General features: G+C 45.3%; 1 protein-coding gene across 1 annotated transcript; it reads right to left on the reverse strand.

The window, feature by feature from the left end:
* Positions 1-483: 483 nt before the first annotated feature.
* On the reverse strand, positions 484-24,693 carry Amnionless (amnion associated transmembrane protein). Its single transcript, XM_065435253.2, has 12 exons — positions 24,352-24,693; positions 21,024-21,187; positions 19,028-19,112; positions 17,311-17,561; positions 12,577-12,711; positions 11,365-11,464; positions 10,551-10,630; positions 8,977-9,133; positions 8,090-8,185; positions 3,642-3,756; positions 2,158-2,293; positions 484-689 (listed from the first exon to the last, which is right to left on the reverse strand). Exons 1-12 carry the CDS (start codon positions 24,392-24,394, stop codon positions 585-587), a joined length of 1,467 nt encoding a protein of 488 aa, XP_065291325.1. The 5' UTR covers positions 24,395-24,693; the 3' UTR covers positions 484-584.
* Between the last annotated feature and the right edge of the window lie 1,335 nt (positions 24,694-26,028).

Genomic DNA, 26,028 nt, shown 5'->3' on the forward strand with positions numbered 1-26,028 from the left:
GGTCGAATGAAAGAATGTTAACTCTTTCAGCTTCTATTCAGCAGATGATGACTAATGTTTCCTGTACAGTCAAACGGGTATACTGGAGATGAAGTTGTGACTGATGTCACGTTCCTGCTCCTTCCAAAAAAGTTAACATAATCTGTGAGGTGACATATATATATTTTAAGACAATGCGGCTCTCAAAGAATCCGGAGTTAGTAATTAGCCACAGCCATTCATTGCTACAGTCAAGGGCATAACCAAGAGTGTTTTTTGAAAAGCTTAAAAGATGAAGTTTCCTTACAAATTGGAAAAGCAATCTCTTTTCCAATAGTAATGCTTTTTTATGCTTTTGGAATTCGTGAGTAGTCAGAGCAATGAAGTAAATCTTCACTGTTTCTTGCCAAATATCAGCGTATAATGACTATCATATATAAAGACTGTATTTTCATGTTGGATGCAATTTCTTTATGATGAGGTTCAACTGTACATGCAATTGCGCATGATTTGTATGGTAATATGTTTATTAAGGAAAACATTGTGCTTCAAAAAAAAGAAAGCTGATGCATCATTACCATTGTCATCAGTTGTCTTTCTTCTCATCACTGTGATTCATCTTCGCTTTTCTCACTCCTTGCTTCTTCGTATGCCGGGTTTGAAAAAGTCCCCGGTTCCTCCTTGTCACTGGCGCCATAATGAGGAAAAGCCTGGACAGAGAAGCGGACTCACATAGTATGTTGAACCAGCTATGACCTACAACCCCTAGTTATTCAAGTTACTCAAGCCCCCTGATGTCGTACTACTTAAAGCTGCTTCACTATGGTGCCATGACTTGCATTAATGCAGTATGCAGTACTTTTATTACGCGAGTCTTCTTTTCTGGGGAAGAAATGCTCAGTTTTTTCTACTCAAGTGTGGGTACAAAACATGAAAGAAGTACATATGGAAACACAACTGCTCAGTTCTGTCGTAAAGGTGAGCAGCCTCAGTTGGTGTGCCAAGTTCATGACATCAAGTCAGTGTTGATAGTGGTTGTTTTTTCTCAGTGCGATCATATAGCAAATAGGAGAGCAGCTTTTTCTGGTTGGCCCTTGCCCAAATCACTGAATCTAGGTATCTGGGTCGTATTTTATCCAGGGGTGCCATTAATGGTGCCACAATGCTGTCAATGCACACACATTGTGCATGAGTTTGCAGTAATGACATTGCCTGATGAAATTCTGCTTTGATGCCCGTGATGTTGATGATGCCTATGATGGTAAGTCTTGTAGCAAGTCTCATGCAAATGCTCTTGTACTGCCAGAGACATTCATCCATAGATGGTTTCTACTAGAAATGTTTTTATCATTTACGGTCTCAGTTACATGACGTTGTGAACTTCCATAATTTTAGATGCTTGAGATTAATGTAATGGAGATTATTTTGGGGGCCGTTTACCATACTTATCCTCTTGCATAACATGTCCAAGTTCTGTTTGAAATGTTCCAGTTTTGTACTGCAGATTCTGTTGCATTATCTTAGGCACAGTTCTGAGCTTGGTAATGCTTGGTTAATTCAACGTGGTCTGAAAAGTTTCTTCCACAAAGTCGCGCATTTTACAATCTCTGCATAATTGTACCATCAATGCTCCTTAGATGTCTTTCCAAGCACACCAAGTGGTGGTACGTTGCTTGCAGCTATTAGGCAGTTCATTGAAAGACACCCTCATTCAAATTTAAGGCATTTTAGGATTGCTCCTATGTTGCCCTCACCCATGAAACAAATTGTATCTGGTGCGTGTACTTGACTTTTTTTTCCCCCTGTTGCACTAGATGTTACACATGCCCTCTGCGGTGGGTCAGGGGCTGTGGCATTTGCTGATGAGCACGATGATCGCGGGTTCGATTCACAACAGCGGCTGCCACATTTTGATGGCGAAATGAGGAAATACTTGTGTGCCGTGCCTTGGGTTGAAGCAGAACCCCAGATGGTCAAAATTAACTTGTTGCCCTCCAATAAGGAGTCTCTGCAGCTTGGAAATGTTAAACCCTAGAACTTGAAACAAAAAGAAGAAAATCTTGTTGCATTGAAGAATTCAATGCAACAAAATTTTCTACTTTTTAACATTGCTGTCAGCAGGAGCAGTTAGTTACACTACTAAGACAAGGTAACTTATGTAGCGCAGTCATCCATTACCTCAAAGGGTCCTGCCAAGGGGTTCTCGAAGCTGGGCTCGTCCCCTGATGGCACCAGGGCATCATGGGGTGTGGTACCCAGTTCCAGCTCAATGCGCCCATCGTCAAAGCGAGCCATCGGCAGTAAAGGTCTTCCCCTGTAATAGAGTGTTTGTTTAAAGCAACACGACTATGTGAAAGACTGAGTGATCAGTTGTTGGGCGCTTTACCGCACGTCCGCAAACAGTTCACACTTGCGTCTTTACATTTTTTTTCAGATCTTTATGTTTCCCCCTTTCCAAAGCGAAGGGTAGTAAACGAGAAATTTATTCTTCGTAACCTCCTTTTATTGTCATTTTTTCCCTATCTCTCCAGTGAGAATAGTGGCTGTGTATGCCAAGACTTGAAATCTCTCTCCTGTAAAAGAGAGTCCGACCTATGATGAGATTCACTTTATAATTTCCCCGTTTATGCGAACACACAGATCTTATGATGGACTAGCTGCACTCCGATGAAATAAAAACACAAATATCCGATCGTGCCCATGTAAGCTGCTTCGTACGAGGGCCAGTGGCAATCGAGGAGAATCGGAGAGCCTGGCGGAAGGCCATAAGCGATAGCCCAGTAGAGAAGCGTTATACTGATCTATTGTAAAGAGGCATGAATAAGGGCCAACGCGCCGCGCTGTTCTCCTGTAAAGCTTGTTCCCCTTACATACTTTCGTGTCGCACGTAGAGACATGCTTCCGATGTATTCTGGCAGCTGCTATGCATGGCTGCTTAAGCCTATAGCGATGCAACTTGTGATTGAGAATTGCCGGTCTCCACGATCTTGCGATAAACATTATTGAATCAATCAACTGAGGCACGAGTGTCATTACTAGCCCTGACATATATTTGTGAACGAATCACGGCTAAGGCTCTGTGTTCCCATCTGGCTGTTGGTTCAGAGGAGCAACAGTAACAGTGCGACCGTGAGAGCAGCACAGCACTCTCTCAGTAGCCCCAAGTGCGCATCTAGTTGCTGACGTTTACGCGCATGCGGGTGCATGCATTGCAAATTACATATAACAAATGGTTTGCGTGATGCAGCCTTTCGGGCATCCATAAGTCACATAGAATTTGTCGCGCGCAGTTTGTATAAATCGTGCAATTAACCACGCACAACAGTTCTAAGCTACTAAAAAACAATCACCTACAGAACTGTGCACGCAAAGCGCAGCTATGAAAACAATTTTGTGTTTTGTGCGTCGAGTCGTTATTTCGCACTTACTGCTTTACTGAGGTAACACGTGCTTCTACAAGCTAGCAATCGGTGCTCTGTGGCTTTTTGTCTCTGGTGAAGAGTAGCGCGACTTCACGGATATACAAATTGCATTGCCATGAAGCCGCACTGGAAAGCAATATTTCCGTATAGCCCGTCCATCTCCACTTAACACTTGTTGAATTCTTGTGGTGGGTAATACGCGCAGAAACACGGTAAGTCATTAGCCCGTATCGCAGTCACCTAAAAAAGGTCTTGGGGTGTCTGAATCCGTAGCGCCGAATGATCAGGAAGACGGCGCCAACAAGCAGGAGCAGTGTGAACAGTACTCCAAACACTATACCAGCCACGGAGCCTCCTGAAAAATGAAGAAAGGGAGAGAGAAAAGAAAAAGAAACTGCAAAGTCACTGGTTGAAATACGGAGTCATGTCGATAGTTGACAATAAGAGTAAGCTTGTCTCGAGGCCAACGCTCATTTCCTTTTTCCAAAGCCTGTGAAACGCATAAATTATCTCATTATACAACGCATCAACCGACGTGAATGAAATTCATTGCGTTTAAGAGAGGAGGTCAAATTCTACCGAATTTAGGTAGCAGAATTTTGATCCAGTGCCTAAATTTGTTCATTCCTAATTTTCCAAAGATTAACGAGTTTGCAAGGAATAACGTTGATGCACAATGTTTACAAATCCGTAATTATGCAGCAAAACAGATATCACAATTCTGTAAGCAGGATCTGTTATGTTATCATATCATGTTAAGACATGATATAAGAGTTCACAGCTTACGTAGAACACTTACGATGCATATGAGGGTTTTACAAAAGACCTACTCACAAATCAGCTGCATAATTCAGAACGGTGTGTATACATCATGCTTGCTTTAGATGTCTAAATAGATGCAGCTTATACAACGTGCGATATCGTTTTTTATTGCCAAGTTATAGAGTTGCATTCGCGATGCCAACTAAATGCTTGCCCCAAAGCGGCCATGCCTAGATCCAGCTGATCTAGGTTCAGCTGCAGGTTCTCACATTACAGCGTGCGCTGCAGCATTGCCTAGGTAATTCTCAAACGTTGTGACGCCACCGCGCACAAGCCCAAAAAGTAAAAAAAAAAGAGGATGTCAAAAGAATTTTGCTGCGTACCGTTACGGCGTGTCATCACAGCAGAAGACAGAAATTTATAATTTCATCGTGCCCTGAAAGTAGCAGACGACACACAACCTAGAGCGACATGGATAAGAAACTTGTGCATAGGACGACTGCTTTATTCCAGGCGAGTAGACCATTGCTTTCTTTTATTACGAAAGCAATTATATGGACACTCCTGGCGCATTCCTCCTGTCGCCGTGATGTTCCGCATAACGTCCAAGGGCAATACCATCGTCCCTACGCACCGTATGCGGTGCACATGGCGCGCATACGGTGCACCGATCTGTGTGGGGACAGAGTCTAGGCACACAAAGGGCTGATAGCTTTGTGTGTGCTGTGTTCTCGCCGCTCAGTTGGCGTTGAAGTGACAGGCAGCTCGAAGGTCAATTCGCTCGCTCCTGATGCCGCACTTCCTCACTCCAGCGTTCTGACAGCGAGTTTCTGCGGTTGTTGAGGGCAATGTGTTCATGTTTGCTTGTGCGCGCGTGACACCATGCTTGTTAATTTAGTAAGTAATCAAACGTTTACAAGTTTATAAGGCCGATAAAATTACTCTCTTTACTTTGTATAGCTGTCTACTAATTTGCAATTGCAATCGATGCTTCACCTTTCGGGTGAGACTGCAACTTTGTTTGTTTTAAATATGTTGCTGGCATTTCAGATCGCGGAGTGCATCTTGTCTAGGTAGGCACTTTAATAAATTAGTGATGTACGCTTATGTTTCATTTGGTTTGGTTAGTTTAGTTTTGTACACCCAGAATTAGTGTTACGGATGTCTTAAGCAACAGGGATATTCTCGCTAATGTACTTTTGTCCGCAGGCACCGGTATACTCGGAACAATAACTAGCTTGGAAGGTCTGAAGTTGATCATGACAGCGAAAATGATATGCCGTGAGGCGACATATCATTTTGAGAGCATGTTTTAGTTTAGCGGCGTAAGCAGAAGATGACATTTTCTCATTCAGTGCAATAGTTGTCAGTTTATTTGGTAGCACAATATTTAAACGCAACTGCAACAGCATTCGTTCCACATGTGGAGCATTCGGCCTGGTCACAGCGCCGCTAGTTTGCTTTCCAACACTGTGCACACAGCCAAATTCCATTACAGTTGGTGCGTTTCATTTGCAAGTCTTGTATTTACACTAATACAGGTGGCACTACTCAAAAGGAAACTCTCACTAAATTTCGGAAACTTAGGGTAAGAAATGCAACAATTGGTCCGGTTGATTATTTACTTCTTACGTTTCACCAGGGGTTTGAGAATTTCTACGGGCGCTGGTTGTCTATTGTGTTCCCAAGTATGGGCCCTACCTCGAACATTGCATAGCTGCGAGCAAGAATAAGCGCCAGTCATCAGGCACAGACTACCTTATCACATGGATCAGCTAACTATAAAGAGAAAGGTGCATCCAGACTCACAAACAGAACTCTCATTTGATTTTTTATTTCAATATGCACTGACCATGCATCTGAAAGCTTTTTAGCCTCGTTCTATCGATGGACTATATGCACCGATAGAATGCACCGATACGCACCATATGCGCTGATATGGTGCACCATATCGGTGCACCTATGCGATATACTGCAACACGAGTCACAGTGCGGAATCGCCTGTGAAGGTAGAAAATGGTCAAGTATTGTACGTGTAGTGGCAAAGCAACGCCACGAACAAGTGCTTGCACCTTTCGGAGGCGCGCTACATAAAACACTTCCCTTTTCTAACCCCCGGCTCGCTTGAAAAGCTCTTCGTCCTTCAAAAAATACCGATGTGGCTCGCCAGGCAGGCCGGACATTTATACGCACAGCACAACGATTTCCGCGGTTTCAATGCTATAATCTAAATAAGGTTCAATATAATATAAGGTTCAATATAATATATAAGGTTCAATATAATCTAAATAAGGTAATCGGCAGCAAGGTCCCTTTTGGCTTCGGCAAAACACCTTGATTCTATGCCACAAACGAGAAACTTGAGCATAGCACCAAGCAAAAGAGCCGCCATGAACCTGAATGTTGTGGCACCACGACATTCAGCTTGTGCTGGCAACACAGATATTTGGGCTGTGTTGGCAGCACAAGTAACGGATTCCGGAGTCGCCAATACTTCGTGGTTAAATTTTCCCAATTTTCACGGTATTCAGCAACTTTTGTAACGAAATTTATGGCCAAAATGGCAAACATGCTGCCTACATTCTGTAGATTTTGACTTGTTCTTTTAAATTCAACAAATGCTACCAAACGCAGTGAAGCGGATGCCAAGGAAAACCATTTCTCAACTAGAAAACTAGTTCCCATGTATTTACATAGAAGCTCCTAAAATAACGTGCTAGCTTGGCCGTGCGCCTGCTGCCCCGGAAGCAACTTTAAACGGAGACTAAGGAACTATAGAAAGTCATTTCGAAGGGATATTCTTTCAAAGATCTATTTTGACTTTTTTGGCAGGAAATAGTTCATTATTATCGAACAAAATAGTCAAACTTCCCTTTCTTGAATTTTCGCGCCGAAACCTCGGCGCCCGCGTACGGCACTGTGACGCGTTCTCTGGGGACCATTCTGATGCAGGAAACTTTCTCGAAATTTGCTAGACCGAGTACAATTAGCAGTTGCTTATATTGTAGTCCAATTCAGTCCTCCTTTACCGACAAACATTTATCTAGACGCCAGTAGGCACTGTCAAAATCCCTGACATCATGGTAAGCCATTGCGGAAACTTCAGGACGGCGTCATTAAGCGCTTTTCATCTTTTTTTCTTTTTGCCACTTTTCTGGAATTATGAAGAAGCATAGTCCACCAATCCAGCTTAACTCAACAGTCTTTTTTAATCCCTTTGACTTAATAATCTAGTACACATAAATAAACACCCAAGAGTGTGGATGTGGAAACAGCCACCGTCGTAGCACAACAGATGATATTCAAAACTTGCAAGTGCGCCTCTCTACACACCTTCTTTGACTCAACTAACCTGGTGGACCTGGGGCTGTAATCATAATTAAAGTATCAAAATGCAGGTCATCTACGTCATTCCTGCCACCGTCCGTTTCCCCACTTAACAAGGTTTCGAAATGCGTGTCTCAGCTTTAACCGCGCTACTAGCAGGCACGCGGTCATCTTGGTTAGGGAAAGTTGGCTCTCTGGGAAAGTTGTTCATGCGTCCACTTTCATTTCCTTAGCTTATAACTTGTACACTTCAATTAAAACTACAAATGACATGCTCTGTACTTTTGCTGGCTTCATTATCTGTTGGCTTCATTGTGAACTTATTTATTGATGTATTTATTTAGTTATTTACTTACATCAGGAGGTATACATCTCGTGCAAAATTGTGTAATTCACACTCAAATCAAGCACACAAGGCATGGTAAAAATTGTCATTAGATACCATATTAACATTTGCATGCGGAAGAATATTCCAGTCTCTTGCGGACCAAGGCAAAAAGAAAAAAAAAAAAGAATAATGCGAGGTGTCGCCCCTAAAGCGAAAGAAGCTGCCGAGAGGTTGCCATGCATTTAACGTGAATATACGGACGTTACCTAACCTTGCGATGCGCCGCTTCCGCCAGCCAGCGAGGTGTTCCACTTTTCACTCCCGGTCAGGCTCGCACTGAGGACACTGTAATGCTCTGCATCCTCACCTGTGGGAAACAGTATGTATGATACTTATAGGTCTGGTGTGCCCTCTTGAAACCACCTTGAAGCGACACATACTACATTTGCTTATATAGCGACACGTTTGACTATTTAAATGCCCCCTCACCAGGGCCTGTTGAAAATTCAGATTATACATCGTAAAGTCCCCTCTAAAGAACCATTTTTTTTGGGGGGGGCAGATTCGTTCGCTAATAGTGGTGATAGAAGAAACTGAAATGTTGTGTTGCCATGCTGCCCAGAGGCAAACTTCACTGCCTACATAGACACCGTCTTCCTACCCTCTTCTGGTGAGCGACATCCCTTTGCTGTAGGGCACTGAGCTGTGCTCCGTATAAAGGGTTGCAGAAAATAATGCCTTTCCCTCTACCACAATCACTCTCCCTCCTTCCTTCCTTCTAACATACCGCAGTCAAGGGACCGCGCCGCACTAATATCACAAGCCCCCGCCTCCTTCATATTGTTTTTTTCTACTCCTGTTGTTCTTTATCCTCTTGTACGGTGCACCTTTGATGGCACTTGTGTGACGTTGTCGCTCTGTCGGGAAGCAAGGTTTCCTTGAAAGTGACTCTGGGCAGGCCTGCCATTAGAATTTCTAGCAGTTTTCGTGGTGTGCATCGATGCAAAACCTTGCAGGCATGGTCGTCAGTGCGTGAGGTGCACAGCACACTCGTCTGTTTGCAGTACCCAAACCTGGCGAGAGTTCTTTCAGCGGTAGGCTTCTATACACTTTGAAATAAAAATTTAACGACCTCTTATCATAAATAAATATCCTCGCCTGTTATCCTCTCAAAGATGTCCGTGGCAAGGCTGTGAGCTTTTCCAGGGGCTATCGGCATCCCGTTGTTCTTGGTGCCGAGATCGACGGTGATGACCTGAATGAGGTTGGTGTAGGTACGGTGGATGTAGGCTTGCACATGTCCGCCATACTTCGGCTGCAACGAAATCGCCTTGTCATTAAAGTGCATGTGACGATTTCGCCTGGCACAAATCGCAGTCTCTCCGCAAGTTGCAGTATGTGAGCCCGGCTATTCTACATGTGCCAAATGTTGATGGCAGAGCGACATTACATGTAGTACAACACGGTTATGTATATCACACACACAGTCACACACACACTCTCTTTTGTTGAGATGCAACGTGACGCACGTGAACGATAGTGTAAGATTAGGCAACTATCAGTCATGCTTTTTCATTTCAGAGTCTGCGGACCAGCTGAAACCAGCACGTGCGCTCTAGCTCGTGCTACGTGACGTGCTGTACGCGCCATACGCCTGAAAAAGTTAACTGACATTGGCACGAAAGAAGCATACATGCGGTAGCGCCTTATGGAGGAGCATCAAGATGTACTGTGCTGGGTGGCCGAGGTTCGACACCACTGTCGAACACTTCAATGGTTAGGCGATGTGAGAGAGGAACCCGCCTACCTACCACAATGTGCCCTGGGATGGTCGACCAAAGAACACTTCACGTTAAAACCAAAGACAGGGGTGGCACTGCCACCGGGAGCATATATGGTGGCAGCCCCTGTGGTCTACAACATCCAGTCAATAACGAAACTGCTAATTATGTGCATAACAGCTATTCCTGTGAAGGAAACGCATCTGGCGTTCTGGGAAGCTATCAGACGTCGCTCACATGGGCACCAGACATGTCCAAATCTCGCGCTCGCAGGACATGGTTGGCTCAGGAACCACAAGGATACATTGGCAGGATGCATGCATGGTGCATGAACAAAATGAGGAGGAGAAACACCGGTAAGAAGTTCGTGCTTGTGTCCAGTCGTTTCTTGTACGTGGCGTGCTTGTGCACTTCGAGTCCCTTGCGGTGGGTCACCAGCAACATCATTTCTCGGAAACAATAGGTTTAGACTGGTGAAGTACTTTTTTCTAAATGTTTTTGTCCTTGCTCCAGCGAAAAAAAAAAAAAAAACGCTCATTGCTGATCTATGAAAAATGAACTAGAACAACAGGAAATGCTGTTAACGTTGATCAAGTCGGAAGAAACTGGTGCGAGAACTTACATGGGGCGTTGCTACTTGCCTTGTGTTTTTGCACAGCTTTTGCCTTTACGGTTTGGGCGGCTTTCTATGGCATTCTAGAAATGTAATTAACCAATACAGCTTGCACAGCCCCGACAGAAGACTTAAAAGCCTGAGGTCGGAAAAGGCATGCTATACAAAGACACCTGTAATGCAAGAGCACTGTCATTTCATCTCTACAAGCCTGAGGATCTCTTGCCGTACACACACAGTTGTCCTTTATATCGATTACTCGAGATTGCACTTCAAGATCTAGCGTATGAGCTGGGTGTACCTTACGAGAACCTTTCTTAACCACTCGCTGAGCTCACCTTGATGATGTCGTTGAAGAGGAGCTGGACAACATTGTCAAAGACGAAGCCCGGACCGGGATGTATAAGCAACGCAGAAGCTGCACGGACGCAGTTCAAAAGTTACATACACGGATGGGTAAAGCTGGAAAAGGTATACTCCCAAAGCGAGGGAGGGAGATAAAAGAAAATGCAGGAAACAACTAGTTCGCACTTGTCATGACACTTGCAATACAATGAGTGAAGTAGCTGAATTGATGGCGAATACATAGGCGATAAGGAATACGTATTGCATTTTCTTGCCTACACCTGAAACTGCAATTCAAGGTGTTTGTTATAATGTGCTGTCAAAAAAAAAAAAAAGAAAAAGGAATACCAGGAGAACCCTGGTAAGTATTATCGCTAATCAATAATAAATTTCAACATGTCCAGCACGCATTTCTTGATATTTGTCCGGTGCCCCATGGCTATTTCTGTGGACATTTTTGCAACCAGAACGCAACCTATAAATTAAATACAAGTTGCGCCCACAAAAACGCACTACATCTTCCTCTCAGTGCCTCAAAATAATTTACTGTTCCCGAATGACGCCCATAATGAAAGAAGTTCGCCTTTGCGTGGTGACGTTGCGGTGACGTGTGGTGACGTCGTGCATCTTGTAGGGCTGTCATCGACTCCAGGTTACACACCTTCACTCTCCCCTCTACTTTTTTGCCAGAATATAAATAGCGACAGCCGCTTTATCCTCTATCTCGTCCACATATGTGCCACACATTCCGTTAAACATATTAGAGACGCGCAACATCTAGTATTCGCTGGAACACACATGGCATACCACAGATGGGACAGCAGTTTCCTATCATAACGATGGAGTCCTGGCAAGGCAAATCCTCGGCGCAACGGGGCGCGTGCTGTATGCAGATTCGCTCCAGGGGCTGCGGGGAAAAGAATGACCGCATGTACACTCTATTGAAAACCGTATCAACAAGACCTCCAGATAAACAGATAAGATAATCTATAATTTTGAGAGGAACTATGGCCCCGTACTAAGGTTTCCTGGATTTATCTATACAAACGCTAAGCACTTTTCAACTGCGGGCTTTGAAATTAGACACTCAGAAAAGAAGAGAGAGACAAACATAAACCATTATTTTTTTTTAGAATATAAAAGTATGTTAGAAAGATAAAGATAAACACTAAATCATTCCAGATTGATAAAATATTCGTTGAAAACTTAATTTTCTTTAATTTCATGGAAAAATAGGTTCATTATTAGAATAGAAAATGAAGATCAAAGTTTCATTTCTTTTTATTCCGCCCATAATCCTCAGCATCGTTAAGTCGCTGTGAGCTGAAGTATTTTAAAGTATTTGTTTGTATTTTCCCCATTTTGGCTCAATAAAAGCACTTGAAACTTGTCAATTTCAGTTTGTTTCTTCAAGAATGCAATACAGTATCTCTGTGCCGGTAAAACTTTTACTAGGCCTGAGCAGATGCCATCAAAATTTGTGACGCCACTTCGAGCTGGTGCGCAAACTTCAAGGCAGGGTCACCACCCGTCTTTCGTTTTCGCACCTTTTTGGCTTACCAAGCCTCTCCACAAATTAAGAGCAGCTTTTCGGTATTGTAGAGGGGTAATATACAAATACAGCTAAATTTCTTTTCTCTTTAAAGTCCCCTTAACTACAAAGTCAGGAGCCCATTGAGCGTGCTTATAAATAAAAAATAAATATTCTAAGTGGTTTGTATGTCTTGCCAGAAAGACTGAAATGCGTGCCACACGCTAATGTGAGCGTCGTTACAACTGTATATGACAGAAAGTCGCGAGGGGGCCAGGCGTTGAAACTGAAATGCGTTTGAGAAGGAACTGAGAAGAAAAAAAAGAAGGAAAAAAAAGATGGAGGCAAGAAAATGCACATGCCGAATCCAGTGCTGCCTTGACACGAATTTGCACCCGCCGCAGGCTCAGTCACGTTTTGCTGCTGAGCATACGAGCTTGTGGGTTCGATTCCCAGTTGCAGTGTGTGTATTGCAATGGAGACCTCACCTCGGGCTGGTCGTTGCCGCACGAGCAGCCCTGCGGGTCTTCGCATTCCGGTGAGCCGCTAGTCAGAACGCCACTGAACATAGCTTTTCCTTCGTCACTGCCGAGTAGCGAGTTCATCTCGGGGCCTCCATATATCTGCACGTTTTGAAATGGAAACACGAACGAGGCGTGGACAATCATCATCGTCATCACTTTTGTTCACCTTACCCCTTATTCCCAGTGCAGCATTCGGCAGGCAAGAGCAAGCTCTGGTCAAGCTTTCTGCATTTATATAACGACTTCCTCTTTCTCTAGACATCTTGGAGGCATATACACACAACAGGCTTCACACAAGGCTTCATGAACTAGTGTATACACTAACTGACTATAAGAAGTGAAATAGAACAGACATAAAAAGAGAGAGAGAACATGCAGTGGAGTGCCTTATAAGGTTTTTACTGTTCACACTCGGCAGACCCCTCGATCGCACTCTCAGTAGATGACGTTTCCCATCGGGAATGCTTTCTTTATTGCGTGACGTCAATCCCAGCGCAACACCTCATTAGAGCGACTGCGCATCCAGTTAATGACTTAGCCAATCTCGTAATGCGCATCCAAAGTGATATTCCCGAAAGTGAACCATACTGAATAGCAGTTTCAATTGAGTTCCCGTTTACTACTACTACTACTGCTGCTACTACTACTACTACTACTACTGGTCGCCAGTAGTTTTCAGTAGTAGTAGTAGTAGTAGTAGTAGTAGTAGTAGTAGTAGTAGTAGTAGTAGTAGTAGTAGTAGTAGTAGTAGTAGTAGTAGTAGTAGCAGCAGCAGTAGTAGTAGTAGTAGTAGTAGTCAGCAGCAGCGACAATATATAGTAGTAAGAATAGCATAAAAGTAGGTAGTAGTAGTAGTACCGGCCGTCATATAGAGCCAGCAGCAGCAGCAGTAGATATAGACAGTACCAGTAGCAGCAACAGTATATATTAGTAGTAATAGTTTATATTAGTAATAACAGTAGGAAGTACTAGTAGTAGTATAGTAGTACGCAACAGTAGTAAGCATTTTATTATGAAATGGAGAAAAGCAAGTTCCTGCTGGCAACATTGTAATCTAGCTAGGCCACTGACTCCTGAACGGCGCCCCGCAGAAGTGGATGGGGGAATAGGCAAGATGATCGATATGCAGTACACATACTAAAGAGAAGGCTGTATACACTTTATTTATTTATATCGCATACCATGAAGTGCCTAGGCATTGTAGAGGGAGACGGGGTACATGCGTACAACAATAACGAGACTACTCATAATAAATTTACATATAATCAGGGTGCCTACCAAATTGACATTTTCAAATTGCCCGAGTTTTCCAGCTTTTCCCTGAGTGCCCTTGCAAAACTTTCTGAATGAGACGGAGCTTTGTTATATGACAAGACAGGGTGACACCCTGTTGCCCGATGCTGTCACCCTCTGTAAGCATGTTGAAACAAAAAATGATTCAATCCAGTTCAAACAATAAAGTGTAATGTTTATTTCATTCAAAAAGAAAACAGAAGCAAGGTGTTAGTAAAATACACAACAAATAAAAAATATTTGAAAAAAAAATGGCAAACCAAATTCCAAATCAAGTCAAACATTTTCAAATACCAATGAAAAGGAGATGCACACAGAAGCAAATATTTTCCAATATGAGCTATTTCTATCAACTGAAAGCAAGCTGATTGGTATAAGGCCTGAACTTTGTCACAACTAAGATTCTCTCTCAGCAGCTGGAAAATCAACCTCAACTGTCCAGACATACTCTCAGCTGGTACACAACACCTCAGTGTTGGGTTGCACTGCTTTAAGGTTTATTTTGGTTAGGATGAGGGACACCTGCATCTCGGCGTCAGCCAACACTTTTTTTTTTAGTTCAAGCTTTTTCAAAGAGGCAGCGGCACCATTCCTTTCCCGTTGATTCCTCAATGGAAAGATCCTTTCTGCTCTTGTCCTCCTTCCACCATGTGTTCACCCCACGGACCATTTGAAGCACCCTCTTGGTCAGTAGTACAGTCAACGACCGATTTTTCGGACTCCCTAAGCGCCGCGAAAACGTCCGAAAAATTGGGCAGCCCGGAAAAATGAACGCATGTCTAACTGCCCTACAAGGGCCCCTCACCAGGCCCCATAGCAAATTTTGGTCATACGCTGCAAGTTGTTACATGCCCTCTAGGGAGCGCTCTGCCGCAAAAATTTTTAAAATCGGCTCAATAATAGCCGAGATAGAAATATTTCAGTGCCGCGAACCCATGATTTCATCAGGCGGGCTCCACCTAGTCTAGGTGGTGTTGGCTCCACTGCCAAACAAGACGCTCTCTCCACTCGACCCATCTAGCCTCCGCAAGCGAAATTCCTTCCCTGCGTTCTCCCATACCGGACCTCGAGGATCGTGTGACGCATACGTCACAGGCCCTGCCTTGATTTTTTTTCTTTCTCCTCGCTTTCTTTTCGGCGCTACGCACTTCCGCTGACAGCGTCCCGCGCGAGCTGTTGTCTCGAAAGAGAGTTTAGTTGTCTCGTTCGCGCAGCGCACGATTTTGCGTGCTGTGCACAAGTGACACATGACTAGCGGTATAATTCAGTGCTACACGAATATTGAGGCAGAACAAGCGGATCGCAGAGCATGATCACGCGCTGCAGCAACACGGTAGAAAATGGCACAGTTTCGCTACCAGCAGACGTGACTGCACGACCGTGGAAACAAGCAGACGAAGCGGAAGTACATCTCTCCTGCCTAAGTGCGAAGTAAAACAAAAAAACACGCAGACATTCCGTTTGTGTTTTATTAATTCTCTAAATTTCAATTCGTCAATTCAAGCAACAGATCAAACAAATAACAGATGTCGCCTTGAATAATTCTCGAATTCACCCGTCACCACGAGCGACGTCACACTGCGGACCCGAGTACGTAGGCGCAAGGACGCGATTACGTCACCGTCCGGCTTGGAGCGCAGCGGCCGCGAGAAGGAAAAACGGCGTTCGGATTGAAATTTCATACTTTTCCGCGGCGCGTAGCGATGTAATTCTTTGCAAACACGATCGTTGGCACGCATTGTATGCTCTGCGCTTGTCTGCTCAATATTGCCACGTAGTAGTGCAACCTGGTGAGGGGCCCTTTAAGGGCTCAAATCGCCACAGGCACGTCCGAAAAAGCTCTGGAGGCCTGCCAGTAAACTTATTAGACATATCAGTGCTCATAGTGCGACAGAAGACGCGGATGCACGCATGTATAATTAAGATATACATACCGTGCCCCGTGACAATTGCCCCTTCCCACGATTGTTAAGCTTCACCGCCGAACATTTCTGTATTGAGGCGAAGCTCACTTTCGAGAACCGGCCTTATTCAACACGTCGTGTTTTCCGTGCTTCGAAGCCAACCTGGAGGATTAAAACGGCGGTGTCGGTGCCATTGTTGATAGCGGCGAATTCTTTCAATGAAAAACACGGCACCGCACGACAAGACGTTTAATAGCTCACGTAGAAGCAGTGGATTTGATTAATGCCGTTTCGTACCTGCAGTCACGGCAGAAAGTACGAAATATTGGTCGGCGAAGTGTCCTTGCATTCCAAATTTCAGACGTTCTCATACACTGACTCTATGGGGTACGTGATGGTGCCGCGAAGCCGTGCGAATTATCGGGCATGTCAGAAAAAATCTGGAAACTACTCGAGCCGACGACACGGCGTCAAATACGATTTCTTGCGATTCCTACTGGAGCCAGCATTAGCGCTACTTTCGTTCACTTTCAATAAAATTACAGCTAATTTTCCCTGATAGAAGCACAAATTCTTTGAGTTTTTCATGAGCATTCCCAGACTATTCAAATTCCCTGAGAATTCCCAGTTGTCCCCGTGGGTATGACACCCTGATAATACTAGCGACATTTGCGCTCAACATGTTTACCAAAACAACAATATTGCCAAAAGAGATAGAGAAAAATATCATTGTCTAGTCAAGATACAGCTGAACAAGACTTGAAGTTATGTGGTATTGTCGCAATTCAAATAGTGCACACACGGTTTTGAAGAAAAGTGCACTCTTCGACTGTCACGGTATCAGCGGAAGGTGGTTCCAATCACTGGTTGTATGTGGAATAAATGAGTACAAAAACCTGCTCGTGCGACGAAAAATGCCGCTTATTATATGATGGTGATCAACTCGATATGACTGACAAGTAGGTGTTAGGACAAGCTCACTGCGAATGATGCAGTGACGATGCACTTTCTGAAAAAGGCATAAGCTAAAAACCTTTTTGTGCAGCGATAGCAAGGGTACGCACAAGCTGCTTTTCATGGATGTTAATTACACTTTACGTATGATCGTAGCTGGAAAGAATGAAGCGCGTGGAATTACTCTGAACCATTTCAACGAAGTTAACGAGCGTAGCATTGCTAAGGTGCCGCATGGCAGCAGCGTCTTCCAACTTGGGACGTACGACTGTTCTGTAAAACAGTAATTTTAGTGATGCAGGGGACGTGCTAAAAAACTTTCCGGAAGTACCCCAACATGCAGTTCGCGTCTAAGTTTAAGGCGTTCACCTTATTTCGCGTGTTTCAGACATGTATTGGTGGCACAGCCCCGCAAGCCGTCATTGTCATCAGCGAGCCCCCCCCCCCCCCCCCCAAAAAAAAAAAAGTAATAAAGGCAATCGGTACAGGGCCAAGGGAAACCCAGTGCGCCAAAAAGAGTTGCAAAATTTTGCGTCGAGGTGCTCACCCGGTCGCCGATCTGGACCTCGCGCACCTTGGGCCTGAGGCCGTCCATGTCGACGCGGAACCGCTCGTCCTCGAAGATCACGAAGTCGCCGGGGCAGGGCACGAGCTCGGAGTCCGGCACCGCGGGCGGCCTGGGCGCCGTGTCAGGCCGGTTCTCGACGGCTTCGGGCAGCAGCTGCGACGACTGGCGCAGCGCCCAGTGATCCGGGTTGTACCAGTGCACGCGCTCCTGGGCCGCGAACTGGGCCTCCCCTGGCGTCGAGGCGTGCGAAAAGGGCACGGCGACCACGGGCCCGCCGAAAAAGAAGTAAATTTATTCGCAATACAGACGCACAAGTTGAAATTGACGAGCGCAACGTAAATAAGTTAAAGCGGTGAGGCGGGCCAGTTGGCTGCTGGATCGCGCATTCATGTTTGCAGCGCGGATATGAAAAACACCTACACAGAAGGAAACAACTAGACCGGACGAGCGCTGGACATCGACTGTAGTTGATGTCCAGCCAATCCTACACATGACGAGGCACGTACATGAGCAGAATGTTAAGACAGAGGCCATATGAAGGTAAAGGTGGGTACGCGACAACGCAATACCGTGTGTCCCAGCTAACGTTAGCCAAACTGTATAACGCAAAAAAAAAAAGAAATTAAAGAATATGATGCAAGATATGTTTATGAATTATATGGTGTTCAGTCGTTAGACATGTGACTACCTAAGATCGTAGGTCTTCAGATCCTATCTTGCAACGTACTTTTTTACATTTCTTTCTTCTTCTTTTTTTTTTTCTGTGCCAAGGGAATCGGCCCGGTGCTTTTCTCCGTTTCATTTTTTCCTGTCTTAGACTAATCCATATTCTATTTCAGTTTCAGTGCTTGTTTTACGATTCTTGTACAATTATATTTTTTTGTTTGTTTACTAACATTGATGGTACTTCTTGCTATGCCAACCACGCTGCAGCTGTCTTATTGTGCTGCAGATAAACGTAGGGATCGGGGACACCGTCAATATCTGTCGAGCTTTCCTCACGAATCCTGCTCTTCTGAGCGTAAAATAAAGTTAATTATTTCGTTCCTTTTTGCACAGTCGCCGCACTGTTGAATGCTGCATACCGATGACACGCACACGTTCCCTCGCGTACCACGAGACGTTGCTGTCCTTGCGCATGGCGCGGCATGGCACCGTTACACTAACACCCTATATAGTTACACGGGCAGCTTAACCGCGGTTAAACTTAACCGTTGTCAACTCGCTCAACCGTGGTTAACGCGAAAGGTAGTCCACCAGAGTCACACGGGCAATCCCGATCACGGTTCATGGTCTAATGACGCGTCACGTGATCTCTTGCGTACAGGCTTCATTTTGAATAATTTTTTCTTCGACATTTCATTACAGTGGTATAAAGGTGTTATTTTTCAGCAAAACAATTGTCATATTTGAGAGTTTTAACGTGTAAGACTGCGTTTTACACGTGTAGGTTAATTATTTTCGATACTCCTGCTCTCAGTTGTGAGCATGCCTCGCGGGCATACAACTATATAAAAAGTCAGAATTGAGGGTCACAAATGGGTAAACATAAACTAAAATTAAGTCCTCTGAACGAAAAGGTAAAACAAATTCTTAATGAACAAACGAATGTTTCAACTAACAAACATTGGTTGCATAATTAAAGGGAGCACAACTTTACGCGAATGCACACACGCGGTATGAGCCCCGCACTCACCCACGCAGTCTCCGTCCGTCTCGACGCTCTCGAAGCTGAGCGCGGCGCCTTCCTCAAGCACCAGTTGCCCCGTCTTCGGGAATACCTGCATTGCGTGCAACGGCAACGCTTGGTGACGTATAGGCGCGATCTGTTTTAACAGGAACAGATTTAAAAAGAGAAAGAGAGAGAGATCTCAACTGTGCTGGATAAGCTCGATTATTACCCGAAAAGGTGGAACCTCACTTGCGCGCTGTATGGTATCGCGTGTAGTTAGACAATTAATAAAGCTTTCTATCTGACGATTATTTGCCTCGTGGAACATGTTGCAATACGCGGAACTAAAGCCATGGACGGCTGAAGATTTAATTAGACGGGGGCCATACCTTTAACTACAGCACTCATGATGTAAAACAGTTAACGTAATCTGATACCACAAGCGTGTCACGCACTGAAACAAAAAATCGGTAACGACGATAACTCGGTGAAAGCAATCATCAGCAAAGTGTAAGACACACAGGTGACAATATCCATAAAAACACGGGGAAGGCGGGAGATGGAAATTCAAGACGATGAGCAAAACGAGAACAAGGTGAAAGCAGGAGCCAACGTTTCGACGAGCCTTCAGGAAGACAAGTCCCCTTGTCGAAACGTTGGCTCCTGCTTTCACCTTGTTCTCGTTTTGCTCAATATCCATAAAAAGTAGAATACGTCAGCCTACAGACAAAGAACTTTTTAAAGGCTGCACGCCCTGTAGCCTGGTATATGACCTTCCTCCTCTATAGCAAAGTTAATGCACTGGCGCTTGAGAAAAGAAAACAAATAAACGAACACTCTAGAGACGCGTCGAGCTTTTGAGTGCTGCCCTTAGGTTTTCTCCACTTTGTTTTGTTTTGCGTGATAAAAACGACACACATATGGACTTCAGACAAGATGACACGAACCAGTTCAAACTTTTATATAATTTGCTGTCGCAAATAAAACTCCAACTAATTGCACATCTCCAAGGCACATATGACACGCAACAGGCTTCAGACAAAATAGACAGCTTTAGTATAGCGTACGCTATTCCATTGCGGACGCTAAAAAATAGCGGGTCGTCACTGCGCATGCGCAAAACGCTAAACGAAATAGCGGGTATAGCGGGCGTACGGAGCTTGCGGGAAACATGGCGGCGGTCCCGGCTGCCCGCTTCGAATTGAATTTGGCGTTGCTTTTGTAAAATGCACTTCGTTCGTAGCAAATGACTGTGTGAACGGCTTTCGCTTAGTCTCAGGCCGCTTCGACGACAGAGTATTATGGATAACCTCGTGGTGTTTTCGAGATCGCTTCTCGTTTTGAACGAGTCGAAGCCTAACAAAACAAAACGTTTGAGATGTCAGCGCCACCTGTCGCTAAAGGCGCAAAATAGCAGTAACGACGGCATATGGCCTCTGAGATCCGAAGATATCGCCGGTCAACTAAAACTGTAGAAAACGTGCGCTGCTTAGCGTACGCTAATTATAGCGTATAGCGTACGCTATAGTTGCGGACGCTAAATTAAAACTGTCTAATGATAAACGAACCAGTGAGAACACTACATACTATAACTCGCCATCGAAAGTAAAAAAAAAAGTAAAAAAAAGGAGTAACGCGCTGGCATTACGTTAACGTCCATGTTGGCGCCGCTTGAGAGCGGGACTGAGAAAAAAAAAACTGCTATAGCACCGGACCCGATTTCAACATGTCTCTTTTTGTCTGCATTAATGGTTACACGTAGCCCGCCACGGTGGCTGGTGGATGACGTTCGCTGATGAGCATGAGGCCGCGGGTGCGACTCCCGGCCACAACGGCAGCATTTCTATGGGAACGGAATGCGAAAACTCTCGGGTACCGTGCTTTGGGTGTAGGTCAAAGAACCCCAGCTAGTCAAAATTAGTCCAGAGCCCTCTACTAAGGCATCCCTCACAAATGCAGTTTCGGGACCTTAAAACACACAGTTTGACAAACTTCTGCGGTTGTTAGCGCGCGCACTGACCAGCGCCCCGAGCTGCACCGCCGATCCGACGTAGATGGCCAGTCCCTGGGCGTGTCCCAACGAGGCCCTCTGTCCGGCACAGGGCGGCTTCCCTGCCTGCCAGTTGCGGCCCGTCTCCCAGCGGGTATCCGGCAGCCAGCGCTTCACGGCACCCTCGCCGCAAACTGCATTCACCATTTCATATTGTTTGTTTGTATATTTTTATGCACACTTTATATACTTTGTTTTGTTATTTGCGTCTTTTGCTGCATAATTTTTCAAAAGTTGTAAACTGATTGTTTGTTGTTGCTGTAATCGCCAATGCGGGGGGGCCTGCGGCTTTGTCAAGCTGTCAAAATTACAGCTTTTTCCACACGCCCCGTCGTATCATTACACTGTACTGATGCGAACATAAACGTCATTGTCCTATGAACGTTACATGAATGTGCCCGCGAACATGACCGAGTTGGCGTAACGGTTCTATTCCAAATCGTTTACGTTCCGCGCTTCGTCAATGGTCCGAATGGCACTCCGCGTACGTTGTCACCAAGGTCTGCTAGTCGTGAGTATAGCGGATGGGAAGAGAGGAATAGAATCGACCGAAAGGAAACGCTGCGTTATGCCTATAATCCATCTCACAGGTCGTTTACAGCACTGCTGAAGCTACACGACTCCTTAGCCCTAATTCCTCTCGAGATGCGTTTATGCGCGCAGCGTCGTCTGCTCAGCGGCTGCTGAAATCGCTATTACGTGCGTGCGAAAACGTCCTAACGTGTAACGCATCACTGTAACGAATGATTTACCAAGCAAAAACAATATTTTATAATCCTGTCATTTAATGAGACAGTTATGCCCCGAACTATATTTCAATGCTCAGTGATAATGCCTATGTACACTTCGTGCCTTCGGCCGCGCTGCAAAAGACATTTAAGTTGGAGTATCGTTTATAATAATAATAATAATAATAATAATAATAATAATAATAATAATAATAATATAATTGTTGTTGTTCCATATACCTCACAGGCGCCAGAAGGAGTATAGCGTAAGCGGGGCGGTACAGATAATTGTGGAGCAAAAACTTTTTTTACATAAATATGAACACAACGATAATCAAATAATAAACAAAGAACGCGAAATAAATAAAGATGAAAATAAAGGAAGGTAAACTAGCAGTTGTTAGCTTTCCAGTATACAGTAAAGCAAACAATCTTAGCACAAATGCTTACATAAATACACAACAATGAAGTTAAGAACAACAAAACTAAAACAGATACGTTCGTGTTCCTGCAATGACGAAAGGTGAGACATTTCAGTTAGGTCTGAATTACAAACGGACGGACGGACGGACGGACGGACGGACAGACAGACAGACAGACAGACAGACAGACAGACAGACAGACAGACAGACAGACAGACAGACAGACAGACAGACAGACTTCTGACGATGCTACATAAACGACACGTGTCACATGTGTACATCGACAATGACGGCCCTATAGATACATCTGGGGGGAGAAAAGGAGGGAAAGTCCGGAAGTATTCGACAGGCAACAAACTATATGGTGCACATGGAAGGAACGCATTATACGAACAACAAAGGAAAAAGTCAAAGTTGACTGAACAACGTGTGAAGAACCCTCTGCGGTGACTCATTGCCAGCATTTGCGGTGTTCCGCTGCTGAGCACGAAGACGCGGGTTCGGCTTCCGGTCACGGTGGCTGCAACCTGACCGCGGCAACACGCTAAAACGTCCCTGCACTGGAATATTAGTGCATGTTAAAACGCCACATACGTAATCAACGCTATTCCGAAGCCCTCCGTGTATAATACACGGCGTGTTTCATAGCCGACAGTGCAGCTTTACGACGTGAAAGCCCTGCAAATATTAATCTTGAGAAGTATCTGGCTTCCAGCAATATTCCCGGAACGTGAAATGCCGTGCCAACGTCAGCAGTCGTCACTTGTGCCTGAGCTGAACGGCGTCAAAACAATGTACAGAGTCCGAAGCGCCGCGCTGCTGCGTGTGCGGTGGATGCCTGTCATATACTTTGTACATGCCTTGAGGCAAAGACAGTCCTGTAGAAAATGTAGTTAGGGATAAGAAGTTAAAAAACTCGCCCACTTGGCTAGTATGGGCGATATCTCGTGGGCAATATATTTTATGAGTCGTAGTTGCAATATCTACATGAAGTGGGCCTCCATAATTCAATTCCCACATTATGTCGCGAGGCATCTCAGGCGAACTAAAAAAAAATGGCTGTGGCTTAGGTAAGGTTAAGCCCAGGATGCGAAGCATACTAGCCTTTATTTTAGTTGTTGAACCACTGTTTAGCCTGGTGAACTGCTGTTGCTTGGCTATATTTGGTTCGGCTAGACGAAGAAACAACTCATGCATTACTTCTTCGCCTTCAAGAGTGGAACGCGACAGCGTTCCCGTCGACCCGCCAAGGGGTGTAAGACAATGGGCTACAGGGCAGCGACTACGCGCCCCGCATTGGACGCGGTGAGCGTCGAGCAAAGCAGCGTTCGGCGCGGCAACGAAATGTGCGCCTGAGCAAGAGACGCACGCCTTAGAAACAGCGCGTTTCTAAGGCAACACCGCATTCACTAGAGGCGCTTTTGTACCGCTTTGAAGCGTTGTACTCGTGGCTCAGTGGTAGCGTCTCCGTCCCACACTCCGGAGACCCTGGTTCGATTCCCACCCAGCCCGTCTTGCAAGAGTTGAGCCAAAGCCACTTCTCCTCTGTCGTGACGTCACGGTGTCACGTGATTTCATGGTCACCGCCCCGCCTGAGGAGCTGGGTTGAGCCCTCGTAATATGCTTCGCATAAAAAAAAAAGCCTTCGTACATGTATATTTACGAATCTGAGTAACTCATATGTCAAAGAAAACGAAGCTGCATAAGCGAGTTCTTCCTCACGTTAGCCCTTCGTCGGATGTGCCTTCTGGATGGTTCATCATCGACGCCCAGGTATTAACGGCTACGCTTCTAGGCTCTCGCGTTGGCTGCGTTTCTGGACCACGCCATTAGGTTTCACAGCCGCAGCCGTACAAATTCCTAGCTGACCTCCAACGATGAGCCGGTAAAACGCGACGCGAGAAACAAAAATTATGGATGACTGGCCAAAAACAACGCGAAAAGATGTTGTCGTCTGTTCGAGTCTACTCACGGTATACCTTTTATTTTATAATGACGTTTCAAAGCGAACATTCGGCGCTCCTGCGCAGGTTGCGTCGTCGGCCGTTCTTTGAAATTCGACACCGAGCACGCCGCCACACGTCGTGGCCGCACGAAAACGGTTGAGGGAGTTTAACAAAACATCTGACCGCGTCACCTCGCACTTACCTGACAGGGAAAGCAGCGCGATGCAAAAGAGTACAGGTAGCATGGCAGTGAACGTGCTGACGATGTATCCCTGACGCGAGCTTGCGACTGGCCCGCAGCAGTGCGATCTCGAATGAATGAGCCTCCGAATGTCGGGAGCTGGCAGAGCGTGGTACGAGAGGAACCCCGAGGGCCGTCGAAGGGGTCGAGACGCCGAGAGACTTGTGCTCGGCTCGGGCGCTCCACCCCCGGAGCGGGGATCGAATTCTGCCCGCGAGTCGGTCGGACGCCCACCGCGGCAACGCGAAAGCTTCCTCGCTGGGCCAGTGGCGACGGAACGCCACGGAAACGCCCGCAGGTCTCGCTCTGCCGCGCTTGTATACGTCACCGTTGGCCACTCGCAAGCGTACAAAAGCGCATATCTGCATTTTTGCGTGGTGAGAATGACGTGATGCAGGGATATATATAAGTGCGACGCATATTTGTAGGCAGGAGGAGGACGAGGAATAAACGTTTATTTTCGAGAGAGTATTCCGGAGTAGGCACCGTTCTACTCTAAATGGGAGGTCTCCTCATTCCAGGAACCCCCTGGCACTAATTTCTTCTTTCTTTCTTTCTTTGTGTCTGTCTGTCTGTCTGTCTGTCTGTCTGTCTGTCTGTCTGTCTGTCTGTCTGTCTGTCTGTCTGTCTGTCTGTCTGTCTGTCTGTCTGTCCGTCCGTCCGTCCGTCCGTCCGTCTGTCCGTCTTGGTGCTCTCATGGTCGCCTCGTTCACTTGGTATGTACCACAATTGGCATAATATGACAAAGTACCGGACAAACATAAATGTTAGGTCATGACATGTGTGTCTTGTAGGTCACGAAACAGCCGCCTACGGCTCCCCGCACACTGCTTCCCATAACATCGATTCCCACAGGGCGTAGGGTCTGCCGGCGTTTTTTCTCTCTCGCGAGATTTTGTGTATCTGTATTGCACCTGTAGTGTTCGTGACATTTTTAATGAGTTGTTTTATAATGCGCTTTTATCTCTTGTGACATTTTGTACATCGTACTGCACCTAATGGACGCGACAATAATAATGCGTCGTTTTATAATGCCTTTTTTGCCTCTATGAGGATGTGTGATATGGTTCCAAGTTACTCATGTGAAAGGAAGTAGCCGGAGACACCTATTGTTACCGACCGAGAACTGTTTAATCACATCAATAAAATAAAAAAAGAGAGAGAGAGCGAACATTTATCATGCACACTTCTTTATCTAGGACTGCCCAGGCCTAAAGAAGAATACTATACTAAAGGGACACTAAAGCGAAACAATAAATTAGTTTAGACTAATGAAGCACTGTTTGAGAACCCTGCAGGCAGTCATTAAAAAAATAGTTGATTATTTGATGAGAAAATGAAGGTCCAAGTATCAGTATTTGAATTTCGCGCCAAAACCCCAGCGCCTGTACGTCAGCGAAACGTCAGGGATTCCAAAGTATGTTTTCGCATTTCGGACGCGTTGGCTGAGTAAAGGTTCCCGAAACTTGCCATGCCTAATATTTGGTTCCTTTAGAACACAATGTAGCCAATCTGTACCACTATATATAATTAGTTGGCCCTAGAAGATGCCATCAAAATCCGAGACGTCACAGCCCCCGGTGCGGGAACATAAGCAGGCATCGCCACCCATATTTCGTTCTTGCGCTTTTTCTGGCT

This window comes from Dermacentor albipictus, chromosome 7 (assembly GCF_038994185.2).
Source record: "Dermacentor albipictus isolate Rhodes 1998 colony chromosome 7, USDA_Dalb.pri_finalv2, whole genome shotgun sequence".
Lineage (NCBI taxonomy): Eukaryota > Metazoa > Arthropoda > Arachnida > Ixodida > Ixodidae > Dermacentor > Dermacentor albipictus.